We start from the raw sequence: 11,460 nt of genomic DNA on the forward strand, positions 1-11,460 counted from the left end.
AACTTTTAACTGCTTATTAAATGTAACAAACATCAACTAGACCTTCTAGATATCTAAATCAAGTAGGACTCTAATTTCATAACAACTTTGGTCTACAATCATCCTCGTTCTTTGACATCTGGTTCCCTTCTTATTTTGGTTGTGATGGATCTTCAAGGCTCCATGTTGATCTTCAATGTCACATGTTTTACAATGCCCTGAAACATAGGAAACTACCACTGTGTACCGGTCTTTAGTTTGCCTCAAAATGTTCGGATCCCACGAAGTATATCCTTTATCTTTTAATTACCCAAAATGGAGCAGACTGCCACGTCTTTGATGTGCTGTCCACCGTTCTCATGCGTGAAAGCCAAAATTCTTGCAAACTGTTTTACATATCCTGAAGTGTGGTAAATATGCTCACTTTATGACAAAAATCTAAAGTTGGATTCGAATACATATTATCTCCACTTGTCTTGACCTGGTTGAATCTTAATAGCTTCAGCAGATGCCTTGCATACCTTGTAGACATTACCCTTTCAAAATTCCCGCTCATATTCAAAACCGGTTAATTGAAATTAGATTGTGTTGCTTCAGCATTTTTGTAGCGCGCTACGAAACTGCTGAGCGTTAGTCTTCATCCAAGCTCTGACTGTCTTGAGCTTTCTTTTCTCAACAGCCACTCATTGAACGGATTAAAGGCCAGAGAGTTAACCTCACTCTGATGAGCTACAACTGATTGTTTAGGCTTGTTAGGTGCAGGTGTACGCATGTCCCATATGAGCAAAATGGCAATCATTTCCAACAGAGCCAAAATGGTATTCGTGCTTAAAATGCCATGAAACATTTTCAACTTCTCTCTCATGAACCTTAAATATTTGATTGGCCTCAAGCACTTTCTTTCCAAATGCAGCGTTTATATCCCACAAGCATATTTGTGCATCGTTTGAACGACTTAGTAGGTGACCTTCTTTGAGAGGACTCCGTGTCAAACCATATCCTTCATTAGAATGACCTTTCAATATCAATTCAGGATTGCAAACCCTTTCTTGAGGAGCCTTTGATGAATGCTTGCTGTAATCAAACACATAAACATCTGAGCTCACTGTCTTCGTTGCAATGACAAATGAATTTTGTGGCATGTAGCGAGCCTTGTTAACTTCTCCTTCATGATTAATCTTTTGTGTTATTTGTACTTTGGCTTCAGTGGATTCAAAACCTCCAATGATGTTATCTTCAGAGTTTTGCAGGGGAATCTGGACCTCTGCTATCATCAAATAATTGGGCTATTCTGAAGGTATGATGGAGCCATTCAACTTTCATTTTCTGCTGAATTGTCCTTTTCATCATCAATTAACGTTGACGAGCTATTTGACTGTTTTAGTGCTGCGGCATTACCTATAACCCAAAGTCCTCTGCGAGCTCTTGACATGGTTTTGGCTCGTCTACTTTAAACTTTGTATAAATAGACTTGTTGATCCTCGAACTGCTTGACAAGTTTTTCATCACTGGAGTTATGTTTGTTAATGCATATGACAACCTGAAATTTTGTATGGCTTGATGCACAAAATGTTCTCCTTGTATCCATTCAGGATTACTGGTTGATTCTTGTTCCTGAGTTGCTATTTGTTGATTGTCATGAAAACAAAGAAACCTGTGTAGAAGTTGGTCTTGGTTTAAATGGACATTTTCATCAAGTATTTCATCACGAGAACCAAAGACACAACGATCTGCTGCAAGTGATTTCACTATCTTTTCCAAGTGGCATGTTTGAAGTATTTCTGGAGCTTCATAGGAAACATTCAAACTTGATTCATCAGCATTCACCCTGTCTCTTATATGCGCCACACAAGAAGCTTCACCAGGTTGGCATAACTTGAGCTCAAACTCTGTTTCTTCGTGGGATAACCATGTGGATTGCTTCCAGTGTCTTTGTTGAGCCGCCCCCATTCATAACCTATTGGAGTAAGCTTATATGCAGTTAAGGAGCAGGAGCCGGGAGTGAAACTGCATGTAAGAATGATACATTTCTCTCCATCCCACTGCTTATTATTCTCCAAGATTCGAGCATGGCATGTTAAGTCTTGAGGTGATAATTGAGGAAGCTCATTGGGTTGTGTATGCATCCATCCCAAAGGTTCTAAATCATTCAAAAATTCATGCTCCGGTAAAGCCAAAGGCAAATGAACTTGCTGATGCGTTCCCCATTGTGGAGGCATAGCTATACAGCGAATTTTCTTCGCCTGTGGATTGTCGGGAGGGCTTATACCATAAATGTACCCCGAAATCTGAGTCCTAAGGTCAGCTATGCAAATGAATTTTTTCAATATGTTCTTTGGCATAATGTATGTATAGCCAGTTTCCTTGATATCATCAGAGTTAACATATATATGATCGACTCGGAGATAGAGATTTGTGGCAGATATTGCCCTTACACGCCAATCCGTTTTAGAACCAAAAGCGGCTTGCTCAAATGGACTAGTTGTGGTGACAATCAACTTATCACCGTGCACATTTGTAGTCCGACTCCTCATGGTAACTGCAGTGAGCTTGTTTGCTTCCTTTGCCTGATTTTCAATTTCAGCAATCTGTTGCCTTTCTCTGCGAGGATTTTTCCCATCTCCAACTATTGCCTGCCCAATCCACCACAGATGCAGGTGAAAATGACCTTGAACTCGCGAATATGCTCCTCTGGAACCTGTGCAATCTCTGGAAGCTGAACGCAACCTTCATAAGAGATAAGCGTACCACCTTTTACATCCTGTGAGAGTAGTTCATCAAGCTTCTCACTATTCAAAAGAGCAGGGAAAACATCTCCGTGACCAGGTGGCAAATTCATAATGGCATTCTCAATAAGATAAACCAGGTGGCACAGTTGATTCTCTTGAGACGATGTATTCTGTTTTCCAGGCTTCATCAAAAGAACGGTTCTCCCATTTGTATAACTGAATCTTTTAATTGATGCCAGCGAGCAACTTTCCATTAAATACATGTAGATTGTAAACAGAACCCTTTGTCTCCTTCTCAGCAACAACTGCAACATGTGCCAGTACCAATACACCTAACGACCTAAAACACCGCAGATTCTGATAAGTATGACAGCTGGGTGAGATTTGTTATGGATCAGCACAAAATCACCTAGACCAGGTTTTTGCGCTACGAAATCACCTGAAACATGTTGCGCTGCGAAAACACCTAAAACTGACTTATGCGCTACGAAATCTCCTAAAGAGCTTTGTAGCACATAATAACCTTTGAACAAAACTGACACATGGAAATTGTATGAATTATGAGACCGGTGGTGAATGAGGATGCATAATGGACTCCTAAGACTCAGACTCTAAGGCAAACAAAAACTCAAACCTAGACTAGCACCGAATTTTTACAGTCAAACTAATGTGAGCGGTTTTGAAATTAGAATTCTTAAGTGATAACAGTACTTATATAGTGTTATATGAGCTATCATTGTTTTGATTTCTATGGTTATGTTTTTCAATTTTATTGATTAATAATATTTGGTGAATTTCACTATATTGTTATGCCCATTATAACATCTTTTTTTATTCTATTTTATTTTTTTCTTCATTCCTTTTTCTAAATAAAAATATATTTTTCTACAAAAATTGAATGAATTATTGATAAATTTTGTAAACCTTATAAGTTAGATATTTTTGAAAGTATTAAATCAAGAAAATTTACAATTTCAATCAAGTTAGATCGAAGACTTTTGTGATCCATAATTAAGAGAGATGGTCTTTCGGATTAATCACATCGCAAGGATTGGGTCGACGTTTCGCAAATAATAAAATAATAATATAAGCAAGCAGTCACCTAGTCAATTAACTAGTCAATATAATAAGTGATTATAATAATATTAGGTAAAAGTTTGTTTTTTGTTGGTAGAAATATAATATATTTACCAAATTAAATAACTCAAATCTTATAAATTTATATAATAATGTCATATGACTATTATAAATTTATCTAATAATAATAGTTTGAAAATAATTAATTTTAGAATTTTATATGATAATATGTTACTAAAGAACTAACATATTTGCTAAGTTAAATAACTAAAATCCGATAAACTATTATAAGTTTATATGATAGTAGTTTGAGAATAGTTAATTATAGAGTCTTATATAATAATATAATACTAATATTATGAATCTATATAAAAATTTAAATGAAATTAATAATCAATAATACAATTATTTATTTATATCAAAATTTTTAATTTTTTTAAGATAACTATATATTAACAAACATTCAAAAAGGACTATAAGTGGGGAAAGCCATTAAATAATACGAGGAAGATAACAAAAGCCAAGAAGGATAAGGGGGAGCAGAGGGAGGCAGAGTTAAGAGGCGAGAGCCGGAATCCAGCTTTTACTTAGCTTCCAGCCATCATCCCTATTAAGGTTATTGGTATGCCTCTCAATCTCAATCGCTTCCCTGAGTTTCCTATGGTGGAAATGACCAATTTTAGCAATGAATTTAGACTCTTCAATGCAGACATGGTGCTTAGATTTCTTAGCATGTTTTGCAAAGGCTGATGCGCGGGAGCAAGACTTCTCTGGCTCCATTTGGATCTAGCAAACCAGATCTCAGTGTCCTTGTGGAATGTGATTGACTTTAGTTCGGCAGCGAAGGCCCTCCGATTGGAAGAATCCTCCAAGAAAAAGCATTTCATTAAATTCGAAAGGCTATTGAATTATGGGAAACGCTCTTCCGATTTCGTCTTTAGCTTGGACCGCTTCAATCTGCTAGTGCAGTAAAAAATGAACAGGTCTCTCCATTGAGGAATTGGGTTTGCACGCAAATTCCTTCAAAACCCAATTTTGCATCTTCCCCCTCTCCCCTAGGGTGTTCTCTCAAAATTGTTGGATGGATTCCTTCTACTTCCCCTCTTCAGGTTTATGTTTCTGGTGCACTTTCTTAGTCCTCTTCACAAGTTTTCAAGTTGCTTCCTACCACTGACCCATCCTCCAGATCTCCTGGATTCATTTTTGGACTCGGTTTCAGCACCCGCTAGGTCCTCTCCGATGGCTGTTGACATATCTCCTTCCAGATCTCCCAGGGATCCATTCACGGACTCGGTTTCGACACCTGCTCGATCCTCTCTACTAGCTGTTGACATTTCTCTCTCATCTCCATCGGCGATACCACCCTCTGCAGCATTGTTGATGAACCTAGTGAGTTCGTTGTCCCCTCAGTCTAACCTCTTCCATTCCGTTCCCTCCCTCGATGCTAACCCCTCGTCTTCGCTCATACCTCCACCTTCCTCAATAACTTTCCAGTCCTCTGACTATGTTGAGAGGTCCAGGTCCGCTCTTTGCAACATCCCTCCCCCTCTCCACGCAGATACATGCTATTGAGTGACTTCTTCCACCACGGAATCCTCCTTCCCCCCTCCCTCCAACTCGCCCCTGGCATTGGTTATCGGTCTACCTCTCTCCTCCTCCATCAATTCGAACTTAGCGGATTTCTCTTCCACCGTTCCATCCCTAATCATGTTGTCTTCCTCTCGGCCCTTTCATTTTAATAGACATAACATAAATAAACACAACATCTACTCTAATATCTCCGATAAAAACAAGAATATTTCTAAGAACCTCGTTCATAATAACAATTTACTTTTTAAGGTTGATAGTAATAATACTAATTACTTTAATCACAATAACGATATTAATAACTTATATCATAGTAATAAATATAATAATAACATTTATGACTATAATAATAATAGATGTAATAATAATTACAATAATAATAGTTATAACAACACCAGCTATGATGATGATGATAATAATTATAGGGGTTTCAAGAATGTTATTAATCTATCAAGCAAGAATTTCTATCCCTCTGTCTTTAGTCTTCTCAACAAAGGTCTCGTATTACCGATAAAGACACGGCCAAATTAGTTGGCCTTTGCCTCACCTCCACTTCTTTTAGCTTTCAGGGTGAATTCTATGAACAAAATTGTGGTGTTGCGATGGGCTCCCCCCTCTCCCCTATTGTCACAAACATGTTCATGGAAGATTTTGAAACCAGGGCCCTTGCTTCGGCCAAATATTGTCCTAAAAAATGGAAGAGGTTCGTTGATGACACTTGTGTCATCTAGCCTCATGGTCAAGAGAAACTAGATTTGTTTCTTGAGCACCTTAATTCCTAATCAGACTCCATCACGTTCACCATGGAAGTGGAGGAGAATGGTCGCCTTCACTTTCTTGACATCTTGCTTTCTAGGAAGGATGATGGGTCCTTCTGTTACCAAGTTTTTTGGAAGAAGACTCACACAGAACAGTACCTACATGCCGATTCTCAGCACTTCCCTGCTCAGAAATTTGGGGTTCTCAGCACTCTCGCTACCCGTGCCCTAAGAATCTCCGATGACGAGCATCTTGATCAGGAGAAATCTCATGTTCTTGAGGTTTTTTAAAATAACGGGTACAACTGATCCCATAGCCTTAAGGCTTTTCACAGAGCTAGCAAGGAACCGAAGGTTAAATATGCCCTCTCTGATCCTATCTCTAAGGTTCATCTCTCGTATATCCAAGGGACCACTGATAGGATTGCCCATATTCTTAAGGAAACTAATGTTTCTTCGTCCTTCAAGCCTCTCAATACCATTAAAAATTCTCTTAGGTCAGTCAAGGACCCTATTGACCCAATGAGCTCAAAAGGGGTCTACCTTGTTCCTTGCTCATGTGGTATCCCCTACATTGGAGAAACTTGGAGATCTATTAAGCAGAGGATCAGTGAACATGTGGCTGACCTCAGACATAATCGCTCCCGCATGTCAGCCCTTGCAAAACATGCTGAGAAATCTAAGCACCATGTCTGCATTGAAGAGTCTAAATTCATTGCTAAAATTGGTCATTTCCACCACAGGAAACTCAAGGAAGCGATTGAGATTGAGAGGCATTCCAATAACCTGAATAGGGATGATGACTGGAAGCTAAGTAAACGCTGGATTCCAGCTCTCACCTCTTAACTTTGCCTCCCTCTCCTCCCCCTTATCCTTCTTAGCTTTTGTTATCTTCCTTGTTTTATTTATTGACTTCCCCCCTTATAGTCCTTTTTGAATGTTTGTTAATATATAGTTATCTAAAAAAAAAAGTAAAAAAAAATTTCATATAAATAAATAATTATATTACTGATTATTAATTTCATTTAAATTTTTATATAGATTCATAATATTAGTATTATATTATTATATGAGATTCTATAATTAACTATTTTCAAACTACTATCATATAAACTTATAATAATTTATCAGATTTTAGTTATTTAACTTAGCAAATATGTTAGTTCTTTAGTAACATATTATTATATAAAATTCTAAAATTAATTATTTTCAAACTATTATTATTAGATAAATTTATAATAGTCCTATGACATTACTATATGAATTTATAAGATTTGAGTTATTTAATTTGGTAAACATATTATATTTCTACCAACAAAAAACAAACTTTTACCTAATATTATCATAATCACTTATTATATTGACCATTTAATTGACTAGGTCAGCCCTGCTTATATTATTATTTTATTATTTAATTAATAAGCTTTAGCTGGTTCGATAATAAGTAATTTATTTTTACATAACAGCTAACACTGTGCAATGATGCATCCCTGCTATTTATTTTCTCATATGGATGGATTTCTCACCTTCTCGTGAGGATGAACCACATTAGTTGGTTCTAAACGTAGACCCAATCCTTGCAATGTGATTAATCCGAAAGACTATCTCTCTTAATTTCAATCAATTTAATGATGCATTTTATAGATTATAAGATTTTCATAAAATGAATTAGAAAACAAATAAAACATTAATCATTATTCTAACATACATATATATAAAAGATAGAAAAAAATTAAAAAAATACATGGTTATTTCATAAAAGTGAAAATTTCTAAACTTTTTACTAATTCAATCTAAAATATAAAATATTTAATAATATATATATAATTAAATTATTTTTAAAAATATTAACTATTTAATTATTTAAAAACTTATAAATAACCTAAACTAACACCTTTTCAAAATTGAACCTTTTCAAAATTGAATCATACTTTTATGAACTACTATAACTGTAATACACATAAAAACAAAACACATCTTTACTACAATGGTTACATTAATACACATAAAAATTAAACACAAACTTCATTAAAATTATTAAATAAACACAAATTTCATCACAATTTTTAAATTAATAATTTTGTTGATACATCCCCACAATCCACCATAATCCTAATCCTCCTCCAACATACAACTATACCTGTTGCTCCCATATGTTCATTGCTCGTCTATTCTATACAGCCATTACGATGGCATTAATTAATACATCCGCTCACAGTCCACCATTATCCTAGTACTCCTAAAACATACCACTACTCGCTGCTACCTATGTTTGTTGCTCGTTAATACTATACATCCATTAACGATCGGATATTTTAGTTAGGTTTTTCATCCCCTGCTCTACATTTATTCAAAATTTTGATCGTTGCAAAATTCGTCCTCTCACGATCACAAATTCATTTATCTATCTCTGTTGGAGCAAATTTCACATCATATAGTTACTTTATGTCCTCATCAAAAAACTTTCTTCCGCTTAGTACTCTCGCTTTATATTTCGACTTAGATGGGCTCTTTATCATCCCAGCTTTATCACCTCTTTATCACACGCTGAAATGACGTTTGAAACAATATACATTTCAGTAATGCTCGTCAAAATGTTCGATTATACCTCTAATCATTTATTTTCCTTTAAAACTAGAATAGTTGCGGGCACAGTTTTGTACTCGGTGAACATAATTTACCATCGACAGGTTACATTCGTAGCCCACACTATATAGACCTTAACTATGTTGACGGGTCCATAAATTGAAAAGAAATGGTAGGAATGGCTTTAGTGTGATGTTTGTTTATGAAATTTAATCCATTAGAATTGAATTAGATGCAAGTAATTTCTTGACCAATAAGAAAAGGCCATACTTCTCAGAACAAATCTATCCTGGATTTAACATAGATAGCGATATCCAGTCATTTATGACGTAGCTGCTTGTTTTTGCTTGTAAACAACACTTCAGCGTTGAGGACCGTTGAAACAGTTCACATATATGCTTTTGTATTTGCAAACACTGGCCGACTCCGTTAGATAAGAAAACAAATACCTCTACCTAGAAAAGAATACAATTTATAAAAGATCATACGTAAATTCAAGCAATGATATGAATAAACACATGAATTTTGTGATCAACGTACGTAAAACTGGCGTAAGATGAGAAGTATAAACCTTAATTGTCACCCACGGGCCACCGGCCTTTCCAGTAGTGTCGGTCATATTGTGGTCAGACTTTTGAAAATAAAAACCCCTAGTTCTAGTTCCAGTAGTGTCAGTCATATTTTGGTTAGACTTTTGAAAATAAGAAACCCTAGTTCTAGTAGTGTCGGTCATATTGTGGTCAGACTTTTGAAAATAAGAACCCCTTGGTCATCGCAATATTCACGTGATTCTTGAATCCCGTGTGCAGATGTCACCGAAGGTTTGAACGAGCGGTGCATGTGCACTGTGCACCCAACGACTCTCCAACGGATATTAATATCTAGACAATATCCGCTCGTTGCGGTGGGTGCCGACGTTAGCGGAAGAAATTTCGATAACTTATCAACCTCCCGATTCTTTATATCTGTTGGAGTTCACCAATCAGCCATCGACTCAGATGATCGGTTCTACTTTCCATTCTACTTAGTTCTAGCGTTAGATATTCATTAAGAGGAAACCTACCTATCTTTAAGTGAGCATCTGTTTCGTTGTGAAATGGCTCCCGTAATACTGGCCACAACCTTCGGTTTCTTGGGGATACCAAATGAAATGCAAGCACCACTACAACCCTCAGTGGTGTCTACCAAGCACTGTGACAGTTACTGCGACTAACCTCTGTCCCCCTAACAATGCTCTTCCCAACGACAATGGAGGATGGTGCAATCCACCTCTCCAACACTTCCACATGGCTCAACCTGCTTTTCAGCAAATCGCCATATACAGAAGTGGCATTATTCCAATCATATTCAGAAGGTAATTAATTGCTACCCTAATTAGTCTGATAACACTATAATCCTATTCTTCAACCTGAAGTTTTATTTCCAACTGGACTTTAATTAGGATGAAATCCTTAGCTGCAAGGTTAATATATATGCGTGCAGGGTGCCATGCTTGAGGAAGGGAGGAGTTCGATTCACGATCAATGGGCACTCCTACATCAATTAGGTACTCATTACCAATGTAGGAGGTGCAGGGGATGTGGAGGCGGTTTCCATCACTAGTTGGAAAGCAATGTCCCGAAACTGGGGACAGAATTGGCAGAGCAACTCCTATTTAAATGGGCAGACTCTGTCCTTCCAGGTCACCACCAGCAACGGGAGAACTATCACTTCCTATAACATTGCTCCTGCGAATTGGCAATTTGGCCAGACGTTCGAAGGACCGCAATTTTAAGCCATTCTAATATGTATCAAGGCTAACTTGTGTAAGAGTAACGCTGAAGCGAAGAAGCGGAGGTGATCCGACAATATCACCCGCTTTTAAGTGGTTATTACTCCGAGAGTACTTCAGGAGGCTAGTATTCATAATGTTGAATAGGATACGCAAATTAGCCCCCGACTCTGATTGTTGCTGTAGCATAGAATTGATGTATGCATCGCGTATAGAGCTGTACTGCCAACTTGGGGTGGCGATATTTTGTATTAGTACCATATTTCTCCTCAATTGCATAATTGGGAGTCTCGATAGCTTCATTTTAATCGCTTATGACAGTTGGTAGAGATTCTTATGACTTTTACAATTGCGTAATCTGAAATTGGTTCTGCTAGCCATCTTCTTTCGGCTTGATAAATTGAAGTAACCAGAGTTACGTCAGGACATAAATTCGGAACGATTTAAGCATGTTCCGCTGATGGATGTATGGAGTAAAGTAGTATGTGTGTGTATTTTTTTAAATGTTTTGAATAGATGAAATTTACCATTATGAGATTATAACTGTTTCAACTGAATCTAAACTAAACTTCCACCGAATATGACACAGAAAACGGGGAACTTAGATTTCGCATTGATCTTTAAGATGAGCTAAGTTTATAAATTACATTTTTTTTTTTCATAATAGTTACACATATATAGTATATAAATTATTAATTTAGACACATCTAGATCACAATTATAATTCATAGGAAACAAAAACATCTAGACTGATTCTTCTTTATTCATAATAACAACTACACATGACATGGAAGTATTGCGTGGAACATTCTCCCTTAATGTTTACATGTAACATACATTACAACAATAAATGATTCTTTGTCACATTTCTTCGATACAGTCATCAATAGCTCTCATATCCATTTTGAAATCTCACTCTCTTTTCTTCACCACACTTTTGAGCTTCCCACTTGGTCCATTTAAGACATAAATG

The 11,460-nt window shown here is 36.6% G+C and overlaps 1 protein-coding gene and 2 pseudogenes across 1 annotated transcript; 1 reads left to right on the forward strand and 2 right to left on the reverse strand.

The window, feature by feature from the left end:
* Positions 1–616: 616 nt before the first annotated feature.
* LOC149164786 (histone-binding protein MSI1 pseudogene) lies at positions 617–1,411 on the reverse strand (annotated as a pseudogene).
* Positions 1,412–1,814: 403 nt separating this feature from the next.
* On the reverse strand, positions 1,815–5,494 carry LOC149164787 (uncharacterized). Its single transcript, XM_089429609.1, has 4 exons — positions 5,431–5,494; positions 4,961–5,151; positions 2,648–3,013; positions 1,815–2,612 (listed from the first exon to the last, which is right to left on the reverse strand). The coding sequence occupies exons 1-4, from the start codon at positions 5,492–5,494 to the stop codon at positions 1,815–1,817; spliced, it is 1,419 nt and encodes a 472-aa protein (XP_089285735.1).
* A 4,355-nt stretch (positions 5,495–9,849) lies between these two features.
* LOC149164788 (expansin-A8-like) lies at positions 9,850–10,490 on the forward strand (annotated as a pseudogene).
* The last annotated feature ends 970 nt before the right edge of the window (positions 10,491–11,460 follow it).

Source organism: Pinus tabuliformis, chromosome 5_1 (genome assembly GCF_031772625.1).
Source record: "Pinus tabuliformis cultivar Carrire ecotype Pingquan chromosome 5_1, CPIR1, whole genome shotgun sequence".
NCBI classification, from domain to species: Eukaryota; Viridiplantae; Streptophyta; class Pinopsida; order Pinales; family Pinaceae; genus Pinus; species Pinus tabuliformis.

Coding starts and splice junctions, on each gene's coding strand:
- LOC149164787 (XM_089429609.1), bottom strand. CDS start 5,494: ATGATTAGGGATGGAACGGTGGAAGAGAAATCCGCTAAGTTCGAATTG. Junction 5,152..5,430: donor ATTGATGGAGGAGGAGAGAG/GTAGACCGATAA, acceptor ACAATGCTGCAG/AGGGTGGTATCGCCGATGGA. Junction 3,014..4,960: donor CCAGGAGATCTGGAGGATGG/GTCAGTGGTAGG, acceptor CACATGTTGCAG/TTGTTGCTGAGAAGGAGACA.